Source organism: Equus caballus, chromosome 10 (genome assembly GCF_041296265.1).
Source record: "Equus caballus isolate H_3958 breed thoroughbred chromosome 10, TB-T2T, whole genome shotgun sequence".
Taxonomy (NCBI): Eukaryota; Metazoa; Chordata; class Mammalia; order Perissodactyla; family Equidae; genus Equus; species Equus caballus.
Window position 1 is genome coordinate 20,271,986 of NC_091693.1, and position 27,522 is coordinate 20,299,507.

Genomic DNA, 27,522 nt, shown 5'->3' on the forward strand with positions numbered 1-27,522 from the left:
TGGCCCTGGGAGGGATGGGGGTGGGGGTGCTCTTCCCCCTCAGCTGAAACCCCACCTCCCTCCAGGGCAAGTTCATCCGCATCAACTTCGACGTCGCCGGGTACATCGTGGGCGCCAACATCGAGACCTGTATCCTTTATGCCTTGGAGGGTCCTGAGGGGCAGCGAGGGGTGACGGGGAAGCAGGTGGCCATTGGCATCTCACTGCTTATGGGAAATAGGAGTCCACACACGCAGGGCGACCTGGCTCCCTGCTGCTCAGACACTGCCTCAGCTTCCCTCTCTGCAGACGGGGAAGGATTGTGGAACCTTGGCCCGGTGGTTGGACCTAGGACGGTTGGAGGACAATGGGAGTCCAGTGCTCAGCTCGGCACCCGCCACGTCGTAAGCACTGGAGGTCGAGCTGCTGTTATTAGAAACGAATGACCGACGTAGATGAGCGATGTCCCCTCACTGTGAATGTCGCGGATTAACAACCACTCGTGTGATGTTAGCGCCATGGAGAGTGAGCCACGTCCCACTTCCGGGGGCGTCTGATAAACTCACTGCCCTCCGAGATCTAGGGGGAGGTTGGAAGCGGCGTGTGGGGAGGGTTTGGGTCTGAGGCCTTTGGGGACGAGGAACTGGGGTCCCACTGCTTCCTCGGGCGCACGACCTCTAGTCTCCTGGAGCCACCCGCTCCTGCTGCCCACAGTTCCTGCCGCCCGTTGCTCCCCCACATCGAGCTCCTGCTTCCACGGTTTTGAGACCTCACGGCTCTTCCTGCCCCAATCCATCCTGCCTCCTCCAAACCCGAGCTTCCTGCAGCCTCTTTTCTTTTCTTTTTTTTTCCTGAAGAAGATTAGCCCTGAGCTAACATCTGCTGTCAAGCCTCCTCTTTTTGTTGAGGAAGACTGGTCCTGAGCTAACATCCATGCCCATCTTCCTCTACTTTACATGTGGGACGCCTACCACAGCATGGCGTGCCAAGCAGTGCCATGTCCATACCCAGGATCCGAACGGGTGAACCCCGGGCCACCGAAGTGGAATGTGCGAACTTAACTGCTGTGCCCCCGGGCCGGGCCCCTGCAGCCTCTTTTTATCTTTGCATCGTCTTCTCAGCCTGCTGGCCGTGCCGACTTTCTCCCGTCCGCACGGCAGCCGAGGCTGCCCCCCGACCCGGGCCAGCTCGCTGGCCCAGCTGTCTCTGCCTCAGGGCCTGTGACCAGCCTGTGGGCTGATGCTCACGGGGCAGGTGCCACCCCCGGGCCAATCAGCTGCGTCCGGAGACGCCTCCCTGCCTTGTCTCCCCTCCTCCCCTCTGTGACCCGGCCAGGCACGTGCTGTTCCTATCCCCTTGAACAGGAGGGGAAACCGAGGCTCGGGGCTGTCGCCACCCTGGGTGGCACAGGTCGTGTGCTTCCCCCAACCCACCCTGCCTGTGGGACCCTCTCCCTGGGTCCTCCCCATGTCACTCGAGCAGGTTGGTGACCCAGGACTTCCCGTCCTCGGACCTCGGTTTGTGGCCGATCTTGGCTGATCTGCGTGACGACTGTCATGCAAAATACGTACTTGGGGGCCGGCTCCACGGCCGACTGGTTAAGTTTGCACGCTCCACTTCAGCAGCCCAGGGTTTGGATCCTGGGTGCCAACGTGACACTGCTCATCAAGCCATGCTGTAGTGGCATCCCGCATGGAGGAAATAGAGGAATAGAATGACCTACAACTAGGATATACAGCCATGTGCTGGGGCTTTGGGGGTAAAAAAGAGGAAGATTGGCAACCAATGTTAGCTCAGGGCCAATCTTCCTCACCAAAAAAAAAAAAAAAAAAAGCCAAAATACGTGCCTGGTGGTCCATGAGGGTGGGGCGTGGAGGGGTAGACGAGTTGTCATGCGTTTTATTTGACTCTAAGGTGCCTTGCTGCTTTTCAGTGTGTAAACTCGCCACCGACTTTCCTCAAAGGGAGGGGCTGAGGGTGACAATGGAGGAGATGCCCTTACCTGTGGTTAACGACGCCCCAGGTGCCACTCTGGGTGTTTGACACGTAGTAACTCCTCTCCTCCGCCAGCAACTCACTGATGGGTGTTATTATCAGCCCATTGAACAGATGAGGAAACTGAGGCACAAGTGCTTAAGTGACATGCCCAGGGCCACTTGTCCAGTTAGTGTCAAGGCCGTGAACAACGCCACTGCCTCATGGGGCAGCAGGGGGCCGGCCGGGGTCCAGGGGGCCGGGTGGGGTCCCCTCCCTGCCCTGTAGCACCTTGACTCGCCTCCACCCAGACCTGCTGGAGAAGTCGCGGGCCATCCGCCAGGCCAAGGACGAGTGCAGCTTCCACATCTTCTACCAGCTGCTGGGAGGCGCCGGGGAACAGCTCAAGGGTCAGTGCTGTGCTGCTTGAGGGGAGTGGGTGGGCTTCTCTGGGCCCCTGCAAAGGAGGCCGTGGGAGGCACTAATCTTTACCCAGCACCTGCTTCATGTCAGGCTTCTGCTGGGTGGTGGAGTCTGTCGCCTCCTGGATCCCACTGTTCCTGATTCCCACCACCTTGTGACTCTTGCCAAACAGAGAATCCCGGTTTCCTGCATCCCGCTCACACCGGCTGCGTGGCCAGGCGGCTCCGCGCTCGCTTCTCTTCCAACTCCAGGGCTCCCACTTGCCCCGGGGGTGCTCGGCCTCCGCTCCAGCTTTGCCTCGGCTCCCGCGGCCTCGGGGGTCCCGGTGGTCCTGGTCCCTGTGGCTTCTTGGCACCTGGCGCCTCGCAGTCCCGCTTCCCTCCGTCTCCTGCGGCCCCCGGTTCCTGCCTGAGGTCCCTCCTGTCACCCGCTCCACGTGCCCCCTGCCCTCTGTCCACGGATGGCCCTGCGGCTGCCTCTCGTTCCCGCTCCTTCTGCCTCCTGGCCCGCCTCCCCCAGACTCTCGCTCCTGGTGGCTTCCGAGCCCACGTGCCCTCTGCCGCTGGCCCCTGCTGTCCCCTGGCTTCTGCTCACTCGGGCCCCCATGACCCTGCTGCTTTTGCCCGCCCCGGGCCTCTCCGTGACTCGAGAATCTCGATGGAAGGAGGGGAGACGAGAGGCCTTGAGCGTGCTGAGCACCGAGTCCCTGCCCACCCGGCCCTTCCCACCAAACCCATGAGGAGACTATCCTCACGATTTGACAGAAGAAGAGACCGAGGGCCCCAGTGGCGAAGTGACTTGTCCTGGGGTGGCCGTCGACGAGGCCGTGACCTGAGTCTGGCCCCATGATAGCTCGCCCTTGACCTCGGCCTCCGCCCCTTGCCCCTGCAGCCGACCTCCTCCTGGAGCCGTGTTCCCACTACCGCTTCCTGACCAATGGGCCGTCCTCCTCCCCCGGCCAGGAGCGGGAGCTCTTCCAGGAGACGCTGGAGTCCCTGCGGGTCCTGGGATTCACCCACGAGGAAATCACCTGTGAGTGACCCCCGAGCCCCCTGGGAGGGGCAGCGGTGGCACCGCCCGGGCGGGTGGGGGAACTGGCCCTTCGTTCCTCGGTTTATCTGCTCACGCATTTATTGAGCACTTACTGTGTGCGGGCGGTGGAGCCATGGCAGGGGATGAGCCTGACAGACGTCCCTGCCTTGGGGAGACTGGCTAAACAAGAACCGCGATCCGGATAAATCAGGAATTCTGTGGTCTATGAGGAGGCAATGAGTGCCGGGGAGGAAAAAAAAAACAAAACAAAAGAGGGAATGGAGGAGGGAGGGGGGAGCAGCTTTAAAAAGGGGATCAGGAAGGGTCCCCTGAGACGGTGATGTTTGATGGAGGAGCTGAGGGAGTGAGCGCTGGTGCTATTGGGAAGAGTGTTCTAGGCAGGGGGAACAGCCTGTGCAAAGGCCCTGAGGCAGGAAACGTGTGGCATGTTGGAGGAATTGAAACTTCTTGACGGCGTTCGGTCTAGTGTGAGTGACCCAGGGGAGTGAGGAGATAGAGATGGAACTGCAGAGGCAGGCGGGGCCTCAAACGCCAGTCTCAGGGGCTGAGACTTTGTCCTGGGGGCACTGGGGAGCCCTGGGAGAGCTGGGAGGAGGGGAGGGACATCTCTGGGCCACGTGGAGGATGGACTGGAGGCCGGGAGGAGGCTGAGGTGAGGGTGCGGGGAAGACCCTGCCCTTGACCCCGGGTCTGCCCTGCTTGGTCGGGGCTAGACGGCCGTGGGGTGCAATCCTCCCCGTGTTCTCGGCTTTGCGCCCCACCTTTTCCATCAAACAGCGTGTTCTGACGATGGCTCAGTTGCGGGAGTGTATTTCTGTGCTGGGGCTGCCGTATCTGAGCACCCCAGACCCACTGCCTTCAATGGCAGACTCGGATGGGCTCCCCGTTCTGGAGGCCACAAGTTGGGGCTCGAGGTGTCGGCGGGGTTGGTTCCTCCTGGGAGAGTCTGTTCCCCCCACCGCCATAGCTGCCGGTGGTTTCCTGGCGATCTTTGGCGTTCCTTGGCTTGTGGGAGCATCGCCCCATCTCTGTTTTCATCTTCACATGGCGTGCTCCCCGTGGGTGCATCTCTGTGCAAATTCCTCCCCCCTCCCTTTTTTTTGGCTGAGGAAGATTGGCCCTGAGCTAACATCTGTTGCCAATCTTCCTCTTTTTGCTTGAGGAAGATTGTCCCTGAGCTAACGTCTGTGCCGATCTTCCTCTATTTTATGTGGGATGCTGCCACAGCGTGGCTTGATGAGCAGTGCTAGGTCCACGCTCAGGATCTGAACCTGCAAACCCCAGGCTGCCAAAGCAGAGTGCACAAACTTAACCACTCGGCCACCGGGCTGGCCCCAAATTCCCCCTTTTTATAAGGACTCCCGTCATATTGCCTCAGGGCCACCCTACACCAGTACGACCCCATCCGAACTTAAATAATTACATCTGCAATGACCCGACACCCAAATGAGGTCACATTCTGAGGGGTCCTGGGGGTTAGGACTTCAAGGGATCATTTTGGGCGGGTGGGGGGGTGGGGGCCACGATTCGGCCCATGACAAGGACACGTCAGTGGACCCTCACCTTTTTGGTGGCTTCCTGACATTTCACGTTTTGCATGAATATGATTCTTTTTACCCATTTTGCAGAGAAAAGACCTGGTTTGCAGGCTGGGCGGGCCGGGCTCGCCGGGTCCCTGGTGCTGAGGGCGCCCGGGAGCTCTCGATGGCTCTGGGGCTGAGTCGGGACGGCTGCGACCCGCTGCCCCCTTGGCTGCCACCTCGCCGGCCCGCTCGGTGCGTTGACACGGGGTCCCCGGCCTCCCCCCGCCGGGTCGGCCAACCTCGGTTGTGTAACTCGAGCCTCCGCTCTGTGCCCTGGGCAGCTGGCAGGCGCGTGGAGATGCCGGCCCCTCCGGTCCCGCCTGGCCTCCTGACATGGGTCACCTCGAGTGACCCTCCCGGCCCAGGCCGCTGTTCCGATGTCTGCCATTCCGAGAGGAAAATGTTGAAACAACGTCCGCGAGGAGTGACAGCATCGGAATGTGGCCGAAGGTCGCAAGCGGATGCAAACCTCCCAGCCCCCTCCCCGAGCCCTCATTTCCCCTGTTAAGCTTCTGGCGTCGCCTTCCAGAAATATTTGAGACATGTCAGAAATGACCCACATTATTTATTTTTTTTACAAAAAGAGGCGTTCTCCGGGCCCCGGGCTGACAGTCAGCCGTCCTGGGGATAAAAATGTTAAGCTGTTTCTCTGCGGATTTAACGGTTGCTCCAGGGCCCCACCTCCCCAACCTTCCTCCCAGGAGCACCCCAGACGCAGCAGCTGACGGATGACGACCCCTCGCATGTCAGGCCCCACGTTCTGGCCCGGGAGGGCACGGGGCTCACATTCCCAAGTCATCACCGCCATGTTAGGGTGCGCTGTCCCCGACTTGTCCCAGAGGACGGTTTATTTTGGTAATCATTCTGTATGGGTGAACTTTGGTCTTTTTTGTGTCTGCGTAGGTTTCATTGTTTAGATGAACTATGTTTTATTTTTGGTGAGGAAGATTGGCCCTGAGCCAACATCTGTTGCCAATCTTCCTCTTTTTGCTTGAGGAAGATTGTTGCTGAGTTAACACCTATACCAAACTTCCTTTATTTTATGTGGGATGTCACCACAGCATGGCTTGATGAGCGGTGCTAGGTCCTCACCCAGGATCCAAACCTACAAACCCCAGGCCTCTGAAACAGAGTGCACGAACTTAACCAGTATGCCACCAGGCCGGCCCCTGAACTATGATCCTTGTAACCAATCCCTGTCCCTTGCAGACAGACCTTTAGGGTGACTGCGTCCCATTGCTATTGCAAACCCCCCCTCCCCCAAATGGTGCCATGGATATCCTTGTGAGTCAGTTTTGTGCTCCTGTGGGAACAGACTGCAGGGTCAATTCTTAGAAACGAAATGCTGGGTCTAAGCCGAGGGGCAGTGTTCGTTTTTATCCGGCTTTAACAAAAATTTAACAGCTCTATTGAGATAGAATTCACATACCACACTATTCACCTATTCAACATGTCCCAGCCGGTGGCTTTAGCACATTCACAGACTCGCGCATCCATCTCCACAGTCCCTTTTAGGACGTTGGTGGTCACTCCAGAAGGTTGCTTGCTCCCCTTTGCCCGCCAGCCCCTGACCACCGCTTATCTGCTCCCTGTGTCTGGATTTGCCTGTCCCAGACCTTTCATATGAGTGGCCTCATGCGACAGGTCGCCCTTGGTGTCTGGCTGCTTCTGCTCAGCATGATGCTTTCAAGGTTCGTGTGTGCGCTTCATTCCTTTTTCCTGCTCAATAATTTTGATTTTTCTCTCTCTGATGGAAAATTTCAAACACCTATGCAAATATAGAGCAGAGGGTAAGGAACCCCCAGGCACCTGCCGCCAGATCCAGCAATTTCCCCTCGTGGCTTCTTGGCTTCCAGCTCTGACCCGCCCCCCCTAGTTTCTGAGCGTTTTTTTCAAATCCTAGAGAAGCCACGTGGCCGTCCGGCAGGTGGCGCTGGTTTCCCGCCCGCGCGCCTCGTCCCCAGAGCGTCTCCCCACGTGCCCGCCGCGCCCGCGTCCTCCGCTTTTTTGCTTTTGCTGCGGTGGGACGTGCATGGCGTCTCCTTATAGTTTTACTTCGTGTTTCACTTACAAGGAGGGGAGCCAGCCGGTCACCTTGTCACAGCCTCTCCTTTTGACGAAGGAGGAGACAGAGGCCCAGGGAGGTGGGGTGTCTGCCCCGGGACTACCCCCAATGGACCAGGAGGTGGTGGAACCCGGGTCGGACTCCAGAGCCAGCCCGTGATCCATCCATTTCCGGGGAGGCAGGTGGGCACCTCCGTGCATCCCGCCCCCCGGGAAGCCCTGGGCACAGAGCGCTGTGGGTCACTCGAGGCAGGGCCTCCGTCCCCCTCCCGCGCCGGTGCCATAAATGCCGCCCCCGGGGGTGGCGCGGGCGCAGGGACGCGCGCTCCCTCCCACGTGCGGCCTCGCCAGCCCCAGGCCTCCCCCCTGCAGGCCGGGGCCACCATCGGCCACCCGCGATCGGCCGGTCCGGAGTCACCGGCGAGAGCTCACTGCCGAGTCCTCGGGCGTCAGAGTCACCCGGGTGCTGGGCACCCACGCGGGTCCCTCAGCCAAGTGTAAAAGGCCACTTTAAAGGCCACAGGGGGAGCTCGAGCCTGGGCCGGGTCTGAGCTGACGTTAGGGAATGAATGATCGCTCCGTTTGGCAGCGGGGAGGTGCCATTGTGGGTCTCTAAGGAGACGTCCTTACTTATTTATCTTTGGGGAGGCGCCCCGGCTGCGCCTCCGGAACCTGCCAGCGTTTTCGGGGCTCTCAGCTGTCCCTGTCCTCTCGCCCCTGACTCCAGAGGGGCAGAAACAGAAGCCAGTGAGCCCAGCCATCCCACGGCCCAGCAGGGGAAACTGAGGCCCAGCCGGCCACCTGGCTTGCTCAAGGTCACGCAGCAGACTCTTGCCATTCCATGATGAATTCCCCGTTAGTTAACTCTGTGCCATTTATTCAGTAATATATCTATTCATTCGACCCCTGCGAGCACTGGGCTCGACTAACAGTGACCACGATAGAACACGCCCGTGCCCTTGGGGGCGCTCAGACCCAGGGAGCATCAAATCACGCAAAGAGATTGAAGCTGAAGCTGGGAAAGGTGACGGATGGAAGGTGCATGGAGCGGTGACGGTGTGTCGTGGGATCCCCCGCCGGCCGGGGAGGGTCAGCCCTGGAGGAGGCGGCGCTTGCCTGAGCACCGACGGTGGGGCATGAATGAACCAGGTGTAGCTGGTGCAGAAACGGCATTCGGGCGGAGGGAACTGCCGGGGCAAAGGCCTGGCAAGAAAGAGTGTCACCTATGGAGGGACTGGAAGGAGGCTGCTGCGGCTGGTTAGACTAAGTGAGGGGACCCCGGGGCTGGAGGGGGTGGGAGGGTCGGAGACAGGGTGCCGGAGATCCTGATAGGGGTTCCATTGAATCCCAGAAGTAGTGGGGGTTGTGGAAGGAATTCTTCCCTCGAAACTGGCAAGCTAAGTCTCATTCTTGAAAACGTTTATAGAGGATTTACTCTATGCGCGGTACTTGGTTAGGAGAGGAATAAGGAACAGAGATGTTTTCCACAAGGACCTACGATCTCAGTGGAGGGGGAGAGGAAAAATCAATGTTTCTTACACACCCCGGCGTGCCCAGCAAACTAGACCATATCAACTTAAAAGGCAAATTCGCCTATTTTATCTCAAAGTAAGTTTATTCAGGAACAGCCCAAAGAATTGCAATTCTGGGTGTCCATGCTGTGGTAAACCACAGGCAAATCCAGAGAACAAAGGAAAGGAGCTGTTTTTATAGAGAAAAGGGGGAGGAAAAGAGCTGTTCTAAAGGAAACTCCATTGGGGGAAAGTAACAGTTCAGGGCGGCAACGGGGCATCTCATTGGCTGAGCTGCGACATATCTCATTGGCTGAGCTGCGGCGTTTCTCATTGGCTGAGCTGCGGCGTTTCTCATTGGCTGAGCTGTGGCATTTCTCATTGGCTGAGCTGCAGTGTTTCTCATTGGCTGAGCTGTGGAGTTTCTCATTGGCTGAGCTGCAGTGTTTCTCATTGGCTGGGCTGTTGCTGGTTGGGGAGAGAAATCTTCCTTTAGTAGTAAAGTAGTTTTGCTTCCTATCGGAGATGCAGCTTCTGTCACTTCCTGTTTGGTGTAATTGACGATGTTTAGTTAAGGTTTCTTTTATTAATTTCCACAACCGAAACCTTTTTTTGTTTTTGAGACAGAATGCATGTATCATAAAATTCACCACTGTAAAGTGTACAATTCAGTAGTTTGTAGTATATTCACAAGGTTCTGCAACCATCACTGCAATCTCACTATCTACTTCCAGAAACCAAGTCTTTTTTTTTTTCTTTGCTGAGGAAGACTGGGCCTGAGCTAACATCCGTGTCCATCTTCCTCTACTTTATACGTGGGACGCCTATGACAGCATGGCTTGCCAAGCGGTGCCATGTCCACACCCGGCATCTGAACCCGCGAACCCCAGGCTGCCAAAGCAGAACATGCGCACTTAAATGCTGTGCCACCGGGCCGGCCCGTGTCAATGCCTGTTTCCTGAGAACATTCTCTGACAAAACCGCAGTACGGTGTGATCACCAGGAAATTAGCAGTGGCACAATTTGTACTGTTATTGAATCCACAGACCATATCATCCCAATAATGTCCTTGATCCCACAAAAAAATGTTTTTCACAGACTGTATGCCACTTTCCCCAATAATATCCTTTAGAGCAAAAAAAACAACAACAACAACACTTTTTTACAGTTTCGCGCACACACGCGCATGTCCCCAGGCCAGGATCACACACTGCGTGGAGTCCTCTCTGTCTGTCCGCAGCTGTTCCTCGGTCTGTCTTTATCCGCCGTGACCTAGACGTTTTTGAAGATTACAGATCAGCTGTTTTGTTTCGACGTGGGTGGGTTCCTGGCCCTCCGATTTGATTATGCATTTTTGGCAGGAGTGTCCCAGAAGCGTGGTCCCCGCCTCCACCTTGCACCACCCGCTTTTTTCTAAGTAAACTTGGTGTCAAAGTTGGCATAGACGCCAAAAAGCGAAAAGCGCGCACACAGCCGGAGCGCCCTGCTCGGGGGGGTTTCCACAGCGGATGCCTCGTATGCCCGGCGCCTACACACCTCGTAGGCCTGTTCCCATCACGAGACACCCGCACCCCGCGTGTACCCAGGATTCTGGCGTCTGACAACTTGGACTTGTTCTGCCTGTTCTTGAGTTGATACAAATAGTCTCCTGCAGAATGTGCAATTTGGCATCTAGATTCTTCCACTGGAGCCTGTGATGGCGAAATTGGTTTGTGCTCAGTGAGTGGCCAGGAAGGGGAGCTTCTGAGGAGCCGGCTCCATGGTATGCTCACTATGAGAAAACTCCTTGAGCTGGATGTCTATGATTTGTGTGCTTTCCTTTTCTTTCTTTCTTTCTTTTTTCCTGAGGAAGATTAGCCCTGAGCTAACATCTGCTGCCAATCCTCCTCTTTTTGCTGAGGAAGACTGGCCCTGAGCTAACATCCGTGCCCATCTTCCTCTACTTTCTATGTGGTATGCCCACTACAGCATGGCTTGACAAGCAGTGCCATGTCTGCACCCGGGATCCGAACCAGAGAACCCTGTGCTGCTGAAGCAGAATGTGCACACTTAACCACTGGGCCACTGGGCCGGCCCCTGTGCACTTTTCTTTGTGCAAACCATGCATACCTATTTGCATTTGAATTTTGTGCTAAAAGAGGAAGGGAAGGAGAAAGCGGTTAAGAATACAGACCCCAGAGTCGGGGACTGCCCGGGTTTGAATCTCAGCCGTGCCCCTTATGAGCTGGATGATCTTGGGCAAGTTCATTACTGGAAGGTGCCTCGGTTTCCCCGCCTGTCCAATGCGGGTTTTACCCGGTTTCCCTTCTGTGAAATGCTTTTGCAGGATGTGCCTCATTGCGTGGTTACGAAGGTTAAAGGAATTCGCTTAGAAGTGTTTGTCACGGGACCCGGCACGGAGCACGCTGTGTCCATTTCAACCCGTAAATCGTAGAATCTGCTCTGGAATGCGCAGCTGACGAGGCCCCGAGGTGTCCGCGCTGACCCAGAGCATCGGCATGAGAGCGGCAGATACGCGCCAACCTGATGTAGGCGTGCTGTGTGGTCCACCCAAATGCTACGAGCGGCTGTGCGGTGGAGACGAGAGGGTTCTGAGACAACGACCAAATCTTGATGAAATTCTGAGCAAAACCAACCACAGTCTTCCCTCCGATTACACAGTGTGCCCTTCGGGAAAGTTCACTGTGTATTAAAACCAAACACGAAACACTTCTGTGTGTATACATACGACAGCTGGGGTTCGTCTCAGATAATTACAGACCATCATTTCTTGGACGTGAATGTCCAGTGGGACGTTCAGAAGTCACAAAGGACATGGGCCATTTTTGTGGTACAGAAGGGGTGTCTGCATCCAGGTCCCCACCTGCCCAGTCGCTGTAACATCCAGAAACACCCCACACATTGAGGCGTGGCCCCCATCTTTATGCCAACCAAACCCTACAAATTCCTGAGACATACTCTAGAGGGCGGTATTGCCCGCTTACGACGAGATTTCTAGCTGTTATCTAGCCCCTCCTTATTCGCGGTTTCTGCATTCGCGAATTCGCTGACCCACTAAATTTATCCGCAGCCCCCAAACCAATCCGCCTGATGCTTTTGTGCTCTTTGCCGTCACTCCTACAGGGGTGAGAAACTTGATTTGCCCAGTGCATGGTTGCTGAGGTCCAATAGGCTCTGCCTTGTTGTTTTAGCTCATACTGTAAATCAGTGTCCTTTTCGTGGTCCATTGAGTGCCACCTTTTCTGCGTTTTTGTGTTTTTGGTTGGAGATTTCACTATCTAAAATGCTCCCCCTAATGCCGTCTGGTATTTCTTAGTGCAGGAAGACTGTGATGCGCCTTATGGAGAAAACACGTGTTAGATGAGTTTGCTGTCTTTAAACACATACACACATAAAACAAGGTGACGTGTTGACCAGTTGATGAAAAAGTCGTGACCAGAGGCTCACAGCAACCAGACGCCGTATTTCCTCCCATTAACGTTCCTTCCCAGTCGCTAATTCAGCGTTCGCGGCAACTGTATAGCGTGTTAACTACCGCGAATAACGAGAATCGACTGTACTTTCTCTTCTCTGCCATTTTTTACATAGATAGGGGTATACCAAATACGCCGTCCTGCCTCTCACATTTTTGAGTGGATATTTTAGAAATCTTTCCATATCACTAAAGACTCGTTCATTTCCCTAAGTCCTGTGAAATCTTCTATGCATCGCTTTCTAAAACGAACGACGTAAGCAGACACTGAATGGTGGCAGAGCAAACCGCGGATACGAAATACAGAATTCGTTTGTCCGCTCGTATGCTTTAAGTCCTGCCCCAGTGTCCCAGGTGGATTTTAGGCTGAGGGGTGGGGGTGTCATTTGACGTGGGGTTTTAGAGCTGCATTTTTAGGGGGCCTCGGGCTCCGGAGCCGCCCGTGACCTTTCTCTCTGCTGCCCCGTAGCCATGCTGCGGATGGTGTCGGCCGTCCTTCAGTTCGGCAACATCGTCCTGAAGAGGGAACGGAACCACGATCAAGCGTCCATGCCGGACAACACAGGTACCACCCGCCCAGCCGCCTTCCCGGCCCCGCGAACGGAGCATCCTCCTCTCCAACGGGCCCGCCTCCCACCCACCCGGGCCCTCTGATTCCCTGCGCTTTGCTGAATCTTGCCCAAAATAACACCTTCTGCTCTTTTCCTGCCTGTAAAAAGCGTGATCTTTGCTGAAAATTTGAACACCACCCGCGTACCAAAGAGGAGACAGCAGGGCCCCCGTCAGCCCAGCCGTTAGAGACCCCGTCAGGCTGGGGCGTGCCTCCTCCTGGCTTCTGCTCTCTGCATAAATATACTTTTTTTTTTTTTTTTTTTGCTTTTCAAAGCAGAATTATAGTCAATATCTCTTTTTTTTGTCAACATGAAAATGGCTCTGCTTCTTTATTATTATGAAATAAGACAAACTGGATGGGGAAAAATCTGGCAAAACGGGAAACCAGAAAGGCAGAGAAATTACCTGTAGTCACATCCCTGACACGTTCTTGCCGCTCCCGTGTTGGGGATTTCTCTCTGGGCTTCATTCCGCGGCTGTGTCAGCGTGGAAATGATTGTCACCGGAATGGAACTGCGCTTCATGCCCCATTCCCCTCAGTCCGGGGCTGTCTTCACACCCAGCAGGTGTGCTGTGCACGCTCACTTATTTGTTTGATTTGCCAAATCGGGGTCCGACCTTATAAACTGTTTTGAAATCTGCTTTTTACCCTTAATGCATCGGAGCCAACTTTGCAAGGTTATTAACTAGAACTCCGCTGGGTTGACCCGTGTGTCAGTGTAATTCATCTCCTTTGAAACCCTGTGTATTTTGTTTTCCAAATTTGCAAACGTTCATCGGAGAAGCAGGCCACAGCCTTCACGAGCTGGCAAAGTACATGCCAAAGGCCGAGATCTTTATAAGTCGCCCTGTTACTGGCTGCGTAGTACTCCATTGCACCTTATATGTTGTTTTTTCAAGTCACTTCTTTTAGTTCTTAAATACTTTCCGTATAACGCAAGGTCGCCATGGAAGAATTCGAAACTGTAATTGCACCAAAAAAAAAAAAAATGAAAAGTAGAAATTGAAATCATACATAACCTCACCTCTCAGAAATAATCACTGTTGCCATTTTAGTGTGTTCCTTCTAGGGTTTTTTTCTTTTGCTTTTTTTCTGCTGGAGCGGAGTATCTGTAGTAACTGTTTTCCCATCGTGGAACTGATAGAAGCTTGAAAACGTTTCTTAATTATCATTTTAATTCAGAGCAGAAAAAAGGAACACTCCTGCCCCCACAGCCCCCCCTCCATCTTCTGCAAAAACGTCCATGTGAACATTTTGGCATCCGGGTATTTTTCCATGCGATTTTTTTTTTCCTACAAAAATAGGGAAGAGCAATGAAGTTTTAAATATTTTTTGTGGGTTTTCCACCTCAAAGAACTTTTACTCCAGTAACTTTTTCACCAACACTTTGTTAAGAAATTTTGAAACACACATTTTACTGCACTTGCTTTTTCGCTTATCTTTCCATCCGTCGTCCATCCGTCGCATTTTCTGGTGCATTTCGAGGTCGCAGATGTCGGTGTGGTTCTCACGTACACACTTCAGCCTGGGTGTCATTTACTGGCGTCCAGTGTTTGTTTATAGTTCTGTCTTTGATTTGAAGTGAAAGGTACCAATCGTGAAGTGCATGCATCTGAGTGTATCATGTGATGAGTTTTAGTAATTTTTGGTGACGATGGAACTCATTCAAACGGGTGAACCTTGACTCTAACCACTCCCCAGCTGCTGGACACTCAGGTTGCTTCCTGTTTTCTTCCATCACAAACAAGGCTGTGATGAGCATCCTCATCATCCAGTCTTTGCTCACATTCGGGATTATTTTTGCCAACTTGGGGTCCCAGTAGGAGAATTGCTGGGCCAGAGAATGTACACAGTTTTTTTTTTTGTTTTTTTTTGAGGAAGATTGGTTCTGAGCTAACATCTGCTGCCAATCCTCCTCTTTTTTTTTTTGTTTTTTTTTTTGAGGAAGATTGGCCCTGAGCTAACATCTGTGCCCATCTTCCTCTGTTTTTTTATTTGTGGGACGCCACCACAGCATGGCTTGATGAGCAGTATGTAGGTCCAAACCCGGGATCCAAACTGGCAAACCTCGGGCCGCCAAAACGGAGCACACGAACTTAACCACTGTGCCACCGGCCGGCCCCTATACACACTTTTAGGACCTGTGACGCCTCTAGTGGGAAAGGCTGGGCTGGCTTCTGTTCCATCACCAGTTGGGGGGCGGCACCCTCCTCTCCACTCCGCAGCCACCGCCGCTCCCCACTGCTGACCGCATTTTGGTGCCTGTCGCCCGCAGCTGCGCAGAAGCTCTGCCGCCTCCTGGGACTGGGGGTGACGGATTTCTCCCGCGCCCTGCTCACCCCTCGCATCAAGGTCGGCCGCGACTACGTGCAGAAAGCACAGACCAAGGAGCAGGTGGGCGTGGCCAGGGGCGGGCAGGGGCGGGGCTGGGGCGTGGCCGGGGCAGGCGTGATGGGCCAGGGGCGGGGCCAGACCAGGCGGGGGCGTGGCTAGGGCAGGCAGGGGCGTGGCTGGGCTGTCAGGGGCGAGGCTGGGGGCGGAGAGAGCCCGGCGCCAGGGGCCTGGGTCCTTAACCAACCGATGCTGTTTTTTTGTCATTCACTCGAGCAACTTTCGCTGAGTGCCTTCTCAGTCCCCAGCCCTGGTCCAGGGGCCAGGAGCAAAAGGCATAATGCAAACCGAGACCACACTCACAGCGAGCCCAGGCTGTGAAGGGCAGCAGATAACAAAAGAAGATAGATAAACAGCGATGCCATCTATGAAGGAGGAGGTTAGAGTGCTCAGAAAAGTCCTCTCTAAGGAGGTGACGTTTAAGTCAAGACCTAGATAGTTCAAGGCAGAGGGAACAGCATGTGCAAAGGCCCTGGGGCTGGAACAAGCTTGGTGAGTTGGGAATATTAAGGAGGTCAGTGAGGCTAGCCAGCTGGGGAGAGGGTGGTAAAAGCTGCAATCAGAGAGGTTGGAAGGGGACAGATCACTCAGGGTCTTAGTGGCCAGAGTAAGGAGGTGAATTTTATTCAGAGTGCAGCAGGAGGCTGGGGAGGGTTTAAGCCAGGGAGCGACTTGATTCAGTTTGTCTCTTATAAAGATGCTCTTGTCTGCTTCATGGAGAATTGAGTCCAAGGGGGCACGGGTGGAAGCAGGGGGATGTGAGGAGGCTGCTGTCATAGTCCAGGCAAGCCATGATGGCGGCTCGGACCAGGCTGGTGGTGGTGGGACAGGCTGAGAAGTGAACACAGCCCAGAGGTTTTCAGAATCCAGCGTTTGGGCAGAGGGTTCTGCCTGGCCCCAGGCTGGAAACTCAGGGTGCCAGGATGAAGAAGAGAGGGTGGGGGAAATGAAGACCAGAGATTGGGGGCAGGGTCTTGCTGACCCGGGTTCCACTCTCAGCTGAGGTACTGTTGTTAGGATCCGTTTTACAGATGAAGAAACTGAGGCACAGAGAGGTTTGTTTATATGCCTGAGGTCACACAGCCTCCAGCAGAGCCGGGATTCAAACCCAGGTTGTTGGGCTCCAGAATCCACCCTCTTCACGGTTATGCTGTTGAAATCGGTTTTGGGAGGGGGAAGGATTAATGAACCAATGTGCCCCGAGTGAGCCCTTCACACAGTGCCAGGCACACAGTAGGGCTTCAGTGACTGCTGTTAACGTCATCATTCTTGATGAACCGTGAGGAGGACCCGTCCACACCCGCGGTCTCCTTGCCGGACCCCTGGGACGGGCTTCGGCCGCTGATGTGCAGACCGGGCCCTCACTGTGCGCCCTGCCCGCAGGCGGACTTCGCGCTGGAGGCCCTGGCCAAGGCCACCTACGAGCGCCTCTTCCGCTGGCTGGTCCTGCGCCTCAACCGCGCTCTGGACCGCAGCCCCCGCCAGGGCGCCTCCTTCCTGGGCATCCTGGACATCGCCGGCTTCGAGATCTTCCAGGTCCGCGCGGCGGGCGGGCGCCATCCCTGGGTCCCTGTCCCTCTCTCTCTGGGTCTCTGTCCCCCTCTCCCTGGGTCCCTGTCCCCCTCTCCCTGGGTCCCTGTCCCCCTCTCTCTGGGTCCCTGTCCCCCCTCTCTCTGGGTCCCTGTCCCCCTCTCTCTGGGTCCCTGTCCCCCTCTCTCTGGGTCTCTGTCCCCCTCTCTCTGGGTCCCTGTCCCCCTCTCTCTGGGTCCCTGTCCCCCTCTCTCTGGGTCTCTGTCCCCCTCTCCCTGGGTCCCTGTTCCCCTCTCCCTGGGTCCCTGTCCCCCTCTCTCTGGGTCCCTGTCCCCCTCTCCCTGGCCCCGTCCCCTCCCTGGCCCCCGTCCTCCTCCCTGGCCCCGTCCCCCTCCCTGGCCCCGTCCCCCTCCCTGGCCCCCGTCCCCCTCCCTGGTCCCCGTCCCCCTCCCTGGTCCCCGTCCCCCTCCCTGGCCCCGTCCCCCTCTCTGGGTCCCGTCCCCCTCCCTGGCCCCGTCCCCCTCCCTGGTCCCCGTCCCCCTCCCTGGCCCCCGTCCTCCTCCCTGGCCCCCGTCCTCCTCCCTGGCCCCGTCCCCCTCCCTGGCCCCGTCCCCTCCCTGGTCCCCGTCCCCCTCCCTGGCCCCCGTCCTCCTCCCTGGCCCCCGTCCCCCTCCCTGGCCCCGTCCCCCTCCCTGGCCCCGTCCCCCTCCCTGGCCCCGTCCCCCTCCCTGGCCCCGTCCCCTCCCTGGCCCCGTCCCCCTCCCTGGCCCCGTCCCCCTCCCTGGCCCCGTCCCCTCCCTGGCCCCGTCCCCCTCCCTGGCCCCGTCCTCCTCCCTGGCCCCCGTCCTCCTCCCTGGCCCCGTCCCCCTCCCTGGCCCCGTCCCCTCCCTGGTCCCCGTCCCCCTCCCTGGCCCCCGTCCTCCTCCCTGGCCCCCGTCCCCCTCCCTGGCCCCGTCCCCCTCCCTGGCCCCGTCCCCCTCCCTGGCCCCGTCCCCCTCCCTGGCCCCGTCCCCTCCCTGGCCCCGTCCCCCTCCCTGGCCCCGTCCCCCTCCCTGGCCCCGTCCCCCTCCCTGGCCCCGTCCCCCTCCCTGGCCCCGTCCCCTCCCTGGCCCCGTCCCCCTCCCTGGTCCCCGTCCCCCTCCCTGGCCCCCGTCCTCCTCCCTGGCCCCGTCCCCCTCCCTGGCCCCGTCCCCCTCCCTGGCCCCGTCCCCCTCCCTGGCCCCGTCCCCTCCCTGGCCCCGTCCTCTCTCACGTGTCCGCTCCCCGCAGCTGAACTCGTTCGAGCAGCTGTGCATCAACTACACCAACGAGAAGCTGCAGCAGCTCTTCAACCACACCATGTTCGTGCTGGAGCAGGAGGAGTACCAGCGCGAGGGCATCCCCTGGACCTTCGTCGACTTCGGCCTCGACCTGCAGCCCTGCATCGACCTCATCGAGCGGCCGGTGAGCCCGCTGCTCCCCCCGCCCCGCCTGCCACGGGCCCCGGGACCCTGATCAAGCTCCTCGCCCCACTGGCCGCGGGCCACACCTCAGTTAAATGGGGAAAACGACAAATCAAATTACTAATTACATCTGAAACTGTAATTCTCACCTTTGGTTGCGTCTCCAGGTGTCACTTACAAGAGCTAAAAAGTGGCCGCAACCTAGGTGTCCAATATTTGGGGATCTGACTGACTCTCCCCTCCTGTTCACGGTCAGGCCAACCCCCCTGGACTCCTGGCCCTGCTAGACGAGGAGTGCTGGTTCCCAAAGGCCACGGACAAGTCCTTTGTGGAGAAGGTGGCGCAGGAACAGGGTGGCCACCCCAAGTTCCAGCGGCCGAGGAACCTGCGGGACCAGGCCGACTTCAGCGTCCTGCACTATGCGGGCAAGGTAGGCAGCTGGTGCCAGCCTTGAGGCATGTGGGTGGGAGTGGGGACCACTTGGCTGTAGGTGTGGGGAGGGTACAGAGGGAAAGCAGGGGCCACCTGATGTCCACAGGGATGAGACACAGCCAGGGCAGAGGCTAGGAAAGCCCGAGGAAGAGTGCAGACTCTGATGAAGTCAGTAAAGGCTTCCTCAAGGAGGGGATATTTGCAGTAGGTTTTGAGGGATGGATAGGAGTTCACCAGGGGAAGAGTTAGGTGCATTTCACTCACTCACTTGGCAAACACGTGCCTTTGCTATGCTGAGCAAAGCTGGGGACCCAAGTCAGACATGGTTTCTGTCCTCACAAAGTTCCTTATCTGAGAGGGAGACAAATAGACCATTAGGATGTAAGGCTGATAGGGGCTTTAACGGGGCAGCTCAGGGTGGCGTCGAAGTCCAGAGGAGGAATGCCAGGGAAGGTTCACAGCGGAGAGCAAAGCTTGATCTGAAACCAGGGGTCAGCAAACATTTTCTGTAAGGGGCCAGACAGTAAATAGTTACAGCTCGGTGGGCCAGACAGTGTCTGCCACAAATTCTACCCTCGTAGCGTGAAAGAAGCCACAGGTGACCCATAAACGAAGGCTGTATGCCAATAAAACTTTATTTACAAGAAGAGGGCTGGGTTTGGCCTGTGGGCTGGGGTTTGCCAACCCCTGGTCTACAAGACGAGCAGCAGGCAGCCAGCAAAGGACAGGTGCCTGGTGGGAATGGCTGTCCAGGTGGAGGGAACAGCATACGCAAAGGTTGGGAGGCAGGAGACCCGTGCATTCTGTGTTTAGCACTCGGTTCGTTTCCCCGAGATTGTCTAGACTCTCGTGTCCCCAGCCCTGTGCTGGGCTAGGAGTCAGACGTGGGCTCTGGCCTCGGGGAGCCCCTGACTGTCGGGGGGAACACGTGTGGAGAATCATGGTGGTCAAGGTGGTGACTCTGGGGGAGCCTCAGAGCAAAGGCCTGAGTGCTTGGAAGGAACCAGCCGTGTGAAAATCCACGAGAGGGAGGTCCAGGTGGCGGGAATGGTCGGGGTGGAAACTCTGAGGTGGAAATGACCTTGTGTGTTTGAGGAACAGCAAACAGGCCACGTGACTGGAGTAGAAAGGCTCAGGAAGGAAGCGGTGGCGGATGAGGTCGTGGAAAGAGGTGGGCCCGGCAGCAAAGGGAGGGCGCCCTGGTGGTGGAGGGTGCAGTTCCGGATATGGACACAAGGTGGCACCAGCGCTCTCTCGTCGGTGCTGAGCCCCAGAGCGGGGCGTCTCCGAGCTTCTGGGAGGCTCCTTGGGGGGTCTGCAAGTTCATCACCCCCCAATGCCTGACTTCATCCAGGTCGACTACAAGGCCAATGAGTGGCTGATGAAAAACATGGACCCCCTGAATGACAGCGTCGCAACCCTGCTGCACCAGAGCACAGACCGGCTAACCGCGGAGATCTGGAAAGACGGTGAGGACCAGCGTCCCCTGGCCCCGTCCTTGAGCTCTGCGCATCCCCTCTCCCAGCCCACAGTGTGAGCACCTTTGTTTCAGAGGCCGAGTTCTGAACTGAGTTTTCTGCTCAGATGCAGAATTAATGCAGGCAGGCCCGACACTCCATCATAGAGTTTCCACTTCCTGATTGATTGATCGGTTGGTGCCTCAGGCCAGCATCACACTCAGTGATAAAACATTTCCCCCTTTGGGGGCTGTCCTGGTGGCACAGCGGTTAAGTGTGCACGTTCCGCTTTGGCGGCCTGGGGTTCGCCAGTTCGGATCCCGGGTGCAGACATGGCACCACTTGTCAAGCCATGCTGTGGTAGCATCCGACGTATAAAGTAGAGGAAGATGGGCACAGATGTTAGCTCAGAGCCAGTCTTCCTCAGCAAAAAGAGAAGGACTGGCAGCAGTTAGCTCAGGGCTCATCTTCCTCAGAATAAAAACCCAAAACATTCTCCCTTCATCAGAAACAAGACAAGGATGCCCACTGCCAGCACTGCTGTTAAAAACCGTTTTTGCAATACTAGCCTATGCAATCAGAGTAGAAAAAGAAATAAGTAAATGAATGTTGTAAAGGAATAGATGAACTTATTCTTTGTAGAGGGCATATGATCCCTAACACAATCAAGACCTTTGACTCGAAAAGAATGAATAACAACATGAGAACTCAGACTGGTGGCGGTTTACAAGTCAGTCAGCTTCAGGCTCTGCTTTCTCTGCCGTCTCACTAAGTTCCCCTCTGGGCCCCAGGGAAGAAGAAAGGAGCAACAGATCAAGATATAGTTTTGGAGATTTTTTTTTTTTTCTGCTGCAAAAAGGCCCGTGTGAATCTGGCCGTCAAGTCTTTTCCGAGTGACCCTTCCAGGAGGCAGGGGCAGGGAAACCAAACGCCTGTGTGTGGCGGGATCCGGCACTTTTCCCAGCCGTGTCTGCCACCCCCTGACCTCACAGGAGGTTTGAGAGATGGTTTTTTTTATGCAGCTAGCAGATGAGTGTCTTGTTTTTTTTCCGATTCCAGGTTTCCGGAATCTGTCAGTTTGCCTTAATCTTTTATTGAAGTGCAGAGCATGGTTCCAGACGTGCTTGCCCCGTGCAATTAGACACGAGGACAAAATAAGCAAGATGAGTGGATCCCAACGTGAACTCATCCAGCAAAAGGGCGTGGGGTGCCCCGACATCGTGAGCTGGGTGTAGAAAGAGACATTTAGTGTTTGTGTCTCAGTTTACACAAGAGGGATTGAGAGCAGTGTGGGGTGTTCAGCAACAGAACCAGATTCTGCTGTCAGGACTATCTCCTGTGGACTGAAAATCCGCCCCCTCCACTTCTGTAAAATCTGTGCCCCATTCGTGGACCACGACGACCCACCTCCTGTGGGCCTGGCTCGCGAAGGGTTGCAGGAAAGAACTAGAAGCTGCAAAGCGTCTTGAGTCCTAGACTGGAACCTGGCACAGCGTTACTTCTTCCACAATTCTCCTGAACAAAGCAAGTCACGAGGCCGGCCCAGACTCAAGTTGCTACGGGTCACAGGGAAGGGTGGAGAATTGGGACCATTTTTGCATCAGTCTCTCCTACAGTCGCCCTGAGCCCAGAGTTGGGTGCCCAGCATCCTGGCAGCCCCGGAGAAAAGGCAAATGAGACAAGCTCTCCTCAGAGAAGCAAATACAACAAGCTAGGTGGGAGCATCGAGCTTCCTGGCAGCCAGGGCAAAAAGGGATACCTAATAAAACAGATACAGACTCAACTTCTAGGGAGAGAGATTTTTTTTCCCTGGCACTAAATTCTCACAGAGGATATTCATCCTTTCAGTCAACAGTGATGCCCTCACTGGGTAGACTCCAAGGTGGACAGGACAGGGGCCGGCCCAGTGGGGTAGTGGTTAAGTTTGCATGCTCTGCTTTGGTGGCCTGGGGTTTGTGGGTTCAGATCCCGGGTGCGGACCTACACAGCACTCATCAAGTCATGCTGTGGCAGCGTCCCACATACGAAATAGAGGAAGATTGGCACAGATGTTAGCTCAGTGCCAATCTTCCTCACCAAAAAAAAAAAAAAAAAAAAAGATGGACAGGACCCTCTCCCTGGTTTTAAAAGTTCACGGCCAACGTTCAGGTCTTCTCTCCTGCTTTGCCCTGTGCTGTTAACTAACAAGTCTCTCCTCTTTTTGTCTTCCTGCCACCTGCTCTCCCTCCTCTCTTCTCACGCTGCTCCCTTTGCATCCCCCCCACCTCTCTGCCACCCCGCATCTGTCCTCACCCCCAGAACACGGGGGCTTCCAGCAGTTCTCTCTCCTTGGCTCCTTCCCCCCGTCGCCCCCAGGATCTTCAGGGAGGCGCGGCTCTGCCATTTCTCCTGCAGGGGGTGGGTGCTGCTGTGCGTCAACGGGTGAGATTTGCCGGACCGGGAGGGCGGGCCTGTTGCACTGGGCACCTGGTTTTGAATGTCGGTCCCCTCTCCTCTCGTAAGGAGGTCTCTCCCTCCTCTTCTCCCTCCTCGTCGGCTCCCTCAGCGGTTTCCAGACCCTTTGTGGCAGCACAATGCTTTCTTCTAACTAAACCGCATGTCATCTCCGTGTGCATTTATGGAGCCCTTACTGTGTGCCGGGCACGGTGTGAACCCCTTTTATGACTGTTAACACATAGGATCCTCCAAATAACCCAACGAGGCAGATGTTAGTACTGTTATTACCCCCATTATACAAATGAGGACATTGATGCACAGAGAGGTTAAGTCACCAGCCCAAGGTCACACAGCCAGGAAGTGGCAAAGCCAGGATTTGAACCCAGGACTTTTAACTCCCAGAGCCTCAGTTCTTACCTGTGCTGTAAGAACTTAATGAGTGATGATTCTTATTTTGATAATAACTGGGAGTAGGGTGGTAGGAGGAAGAGTTGAACCTGGGGAGGAAAAAGGAAAATGTCACAGCTGAGCCCCGATCGTGCACCCAGTCCTGCCCGAAGTGCAGATTGTCTGCTGGACCCCTGAAGACCCTCCTGACTGGGGATTGTGGGGCCTCAGATTCTGCCCCAGCTGCGGGTCCCTGGCGTGATCCAGTAAGAGAATCTGAGACGAAGGAGCTAAGTGAGGCCATCGAATGACAGGAGAGAAAGCAGACGTACGCTCAGTCGGGCCTCTGGGGCAAGGGTTGCTGTGGAGGTCGTTTGCCTTCCTTCGAAGATGGCCCCTAAAAGCCAGACTTGATTCCACTTTTAATGGGATGTGGTTTCGGGTTCCTAAGAATGCAGCTGTGCTGTGTTTGTACCATCCTGTCCCTCTCTGTGCCTCGGTTTCCTCATCTGTAAGATGGGACCGATTCCTATGGGCTCGTACGTGAGCTGCTCTGAGCGGAGGCTAGAAGGAAGTAAGTGCTACGTAAGCGTCCATTGTCATCACCGTTTGTTGATGAGGAAAACGGAAATCGTGTCCTTGAGCGGAAGAGGGGTCAGAGGTTAGGGTTCAAGAGGACTCACCCCACTGGGTTCAGATCCTGGATCTGCGGTTTCTAAGCTGTGTGGCCTGTGGCACAGCCTTCCACCTCTCTGAACCTGAGTCTGCGCGTCAGTCCGGTGGGGCTGGTGGCACCTCCCTCACCCGGTTGTGCGAGGTGTTTCCTATGTAAAGAGCCTGGTCCTATCGATAACAAGACCCTTGACCTTTGGCCGGCCCAGTCCCCTCAAACTGACCCCTGACCCACTTCTCTCTCCACCTCTGTTTCCTCCTCACAGTGGAGGGCATCGTGGGGCTGGAGCAGGTGAGCAGCCTCGGGGACGGGCCGCCGGGTGGCCGCCCCCGCCGGGGCATGTTCCGGACGGTGGGCCAGCTCTACAAGGAGTCCCTGAGCCGCCTCATGGCCACACTCAGCAACACCAACCCCAGCTTCGTCCGCTGTATCATCCCCAACCACGAGAAGAGGGTGAGTGACCCGGCCCGGGATGGGGGCGGCTCGGGCAGCAGGGAGAGACCTGGCCGGCGGACTTGGCTGGGGCCACGCCTGTTCCCAGGCTCGCCTCTGACTGGCTGCGTGACCTTGAGCAAGTTGCTTCCCTCTCAGACTCAGGGCTCTGTTGGGAAAACTCATTGGTTCACGGGACTTAAATTTTATTGAGCACCTACTATGTGCCAGAGGAAAAAGCACAGCCAACCCCTATTCTCAGGAAGCTCACACTCCAATGGGGAGCACAGACATTCAATTAACCACCAATGTCCAGCTGAGTTTGTAGGGCTGATACATGTCGCATAAGGTTAGATCTGGTCAGTGAAGTCAGAGAAGGCTCCCTGGAGGAGGTGATGACTCAGCTCTGAAGAATAAGTGGTCTTCCAAACAGAGAACAGCTCGTGCAAAGGCCCAGTGGTAGGTAGGCCAGAGCATGGAAGGTGCAAAGGATGGAAAGAAGACTGTTGGAGCCGAGAGTGTCATGTAGGTGTGGGGAGACCATGCCTGGCCTCCCGGGCCACCGAAAGCTTTTCTTGTTGGGAAAATCAGAGGATGGGCCCTGTAGAGATGAGTCAACATGAGTAGGAAATGAGACCACAAAATTAGGTGCCCACGGCTTACACTGTCCTCAGAAAGTAGCGGTGGTTCTTGGGTGGGTGGATGTGTGTGTGCATCTCCGTTTCCACATCTGCAGATACCGTATTTCACCAAATCTGAGACGTTGATTTCTCCCACGGTAGCATCGGTGACATTGGGTGTGGCAGGAGGCTTTTTTTCCTGGGGGTGTCTACACTCACAGCGGGTTTTACAGTGGATGGGGGCTTAGACTGGGTGAAATACGGCACACATAGACGCGGCCGTTTCCCCCAGGAGCCCTGGTTCTTTTGTGCAGAATGGGGCGTAGAGCCTGAGATCCGGTGACCGATGTGCTCGGTGGCGTTAGCATGTCCCTCCCAGGGCCTCGCCGTCAACAGAGCTGCGTATACGCACGAACGGACATGCTTGCATACACGTGTATATGCGCATTCACTGCTATATTTGTTTCTGTAACTTTCTTTGTATATTGAAAACTTAAGTTCTCACCAGGATGTCAAGTTCCGGTCCAACCTCACAGAGTTTGCGTTAACTTTTCCCCTTGTGCACATTTGTAACTCTTTTTTGCAACAGTGAGAAATCCAGGTCCTATAACCTACAAATTGACTTATTTTCTCAGTCCCCTTTTATGTAATCAGTCTCCTGACCTTGCTGGGCACCTCCCCACTCGAGCCTGCCACATGTTTTGTCGGAGGGTGGGATAGAGGAAGGAAAGAAAGAAGGAAGAAAATAAAATGTTGTGAGACTGTTCCATATATTCTTTCCAATTTCAAGCTGTTTTCAGCTATTTCCTTGGGGCTCTTTTGATTGTGAGAGAATCATTAAGATGCTGTAAGCAAAAGTTAGAATGTATAAATTCACATAATTAAAAATTCCAGTATCGGGTTCAGGTATAGCTGGATCCAGGTGCTCAAATCATGGTGTTAGGATTCTTTTTCCTTTACTTGGCTCTGCTTTTCTGTGTGTCTCCTTCACTGTGAAGGAATCGCTTGCTCTCTTTCTCTCTCTCTCTCTCTCCTCAGGGTGGCAGGGTGGCCACCAGTGGCTCCAGGCTTTCATTCTCCCAGTTCAGCAACCCTAAGGGAAAGAGGGAGCCTCTTGCCCCAGTGACTCTAACACAAGTCCCAGGGCTGGCTCTCATTGGCCCAGGATGGCTCTTGTGCCTGCCCCTGAACCAGCCACTGTGATTGGCTGGGCTGGGGTCACATGACCACACAGGGAGCCAGGATGAGCTCAGTCCTGGCCACTGATGGGCTGAGAGCCGAGGGGAGGGAGAGGTTCCTCCCACAATACTGAAGCCTATTACCAACAAGCAGGGACCGTACATAGTCGTGTGGCAATAGGAAGTCCCTTTTGCTGGGACATAACCTTCCGGCAGGGGCTTCATCTCGGTTTTCACTGCTGAGACCCCAGTGCCTAGAAAAGCCCCAGCCACAGCTATACTGTGGATATTCAATAAGTGTTTGATGACTGCATAAATATAACATACATATGCCTAGTTAGCCCTAGGAGAAGGTCCAGGGGCTGGCCTGGTGGCATAGTGGTTAAGTTCGTCTGCTCCGCTTTGGCAGCCCAGGGTTCGCCAGTTCGGATCCTGGGCACGGACCTACACACCACTCGTCAAGCCATGGCTGTGGCTGCGTCCCACATAGAAGGTCTAGAAGGACCTACAACTAGGATATACAGCCATCTACTGGGGCTTCGGGAAGAAAAAAAAAGAGGAAGATTGGCAACAGATGTTAGCTCAGGGCCAATCTTCCTCACCAAAAAAAAAAAAGAAAAAGAAAAAGAAAAATAGAAACATCCAGACTGTTGGTTCTCACGTTTTAATCTCCATTCTCCAGATATTCAGATTCTACCCTGGGCCGGGGCTGGGGCATTGGTTTTGTTTTGTTAAGCTTCCCAGGGGGCACCAGTGTGTAACCAGGGGTGGGAGAACAAGTGACCTAGAAGGTTCTGTAAGAAACTGGGGGTTGTGTTGACTATTCTGGGCAAGGCAAGAGTTCTGTTTCAGAACGTATCATTTGAATTTTGTACAGTTGAGATTTTTACCCCTTGTCTATTACTTTTGGGGCGAAAAAAAAGGCAATTAAAAAAGAAAAGAGAACCGAAGTCAGCTACCAAAAATAAGGATGGCTGGGCCGCCTCAGCCCGCCCGGCCCTCGCTCCCGGCTGCTCTTTGCTCCTTAGCACTTTTTATTTATTTACTTCCGACGTTTATTAGCCATCTCTTGACCTCATTTATTGTCAGTCTCCCCCACTGGACTGTGAGCTCCGCTCCCCACCCCCCGGCCCTGGGTCAGGCATTTCCACCTGGCACATAGTAGGTGCGCAGTTAAAGCAGAGGTTGGACCGGGTGACGCTGCCTCGGCCGTCGGGGTGCCCCCCCCCGCCCCCCCGTGTGGCCGCCGCCGCCGACCCCGCGTCCCCATCCCCGCTCTCCGCAGGCCGGGAAGCTGGAGCCGAAGCTGGTGCTGGACCAGCTGCGCTGTAATGGCGTCCTCGAGGGCATCCGCATCTGCCGCCAGGGCTTCCCCAACCGCATCCTCTTCCAGGAGTTCCGGCAGCGGTGCGTGTGCGGGGGCGGGCGCGCGGGGCCACCAGACCTGCATCCCCATCGCCACCCCACCCCCACCCCACCGCACCGCACCCCCTCCCCCACCCCACCCCACCCCCACCCCACCGCACCGCACCCCCACCCCCACCCCCATTCCACCCCACCCCCACCCCCACCCCACCGCACCCCACCCCCCTCCCCATCCCCCCGCTGCTACTTCTGATCCCGGGAACTCCGGGCAAATTCTGGCAAATTCTCAGCTTCCTCCTCTGGGATGTGGGACAAAGGCATAGAGCCCCGTGTTGCAATCCGCATCTTGCATGATAATGTCTTTCAAGGCAGAATAGGCTAGAACAGAAAATATCACAGTTTAAGAAACAACTAGTGTGGTGAACATCATAACCCAATTCATATCATAACCCAGATCGCGCCACTCACAGCTGGACACAGCAGCGCCGTGTGAGAAACAGCGCGGGA

The 27,522-nt window shown here is 55.8% G+C and overlaps 1 protein-coding gene across 11 annotated transcripts in view; it reads left to right on the forward strand.

The window, feature by feature from the left end:
- MYH14 (myosin heavy chain 14) overlaps window positions 1-27,522 on the forward strand; it is a 101,292-nt gene that overhangs the window by 31,046 nt on the left and 42,724 nt on the right. For 6 of the 11 annotated variants that reach the window (XM_070224755.1, XM_070224757.1, XM_070224759.1 and 3 more), the window contains 12 exons: window positions 66-129; window positions 2,265-2,363; window positions 3,268-3,408; window positions 12,529-12,624; window positions 14,948-15,066; window positions 16,447-16,599; window positions 17,863-18,036; window positions 18,292-18,465; window positions 19,822-19,936; window positions 22,223-22,345; window positions 23,686-23,873; window positions 26,936-27,057. In XM_070224755.1, coding sequence (XP_070080856.1) covers window positions 66-129; window positions 2,265-2,363; window positions 3,268-3,408; window positions 12,529-12,624; window positions 14,948-15,066; window positions 16,447-16,599; window positions 17,863-18,036; window positions 18,292-18,465; window positions 19,822-19,936; window positions 22,223-22,345; window positions 23,686-23,873; window positions 26,936-27,057 — 1,568 coding nt within the window. The remainder of the gene's footprint in view (window positions 1-65; window positions 130-2,264; window positions 2,364-3,267; window positions 3,409-12,528; window positions 12,625-14,947; window positions 15,067-16,446; window positions 16,600-17,862; window positions 18,037-18,291; window positions 18,466-19,821; window positions 19,937-22,222; window positions 22,346-23,685; window positions 23,874-26,935; window positions 27,058-27,522) is intronic. The other 5 variants (XM_070224760.1, XM_070224754.1, XM_023650220.2 and 2 more) reach the window with 1 other exon arrangement.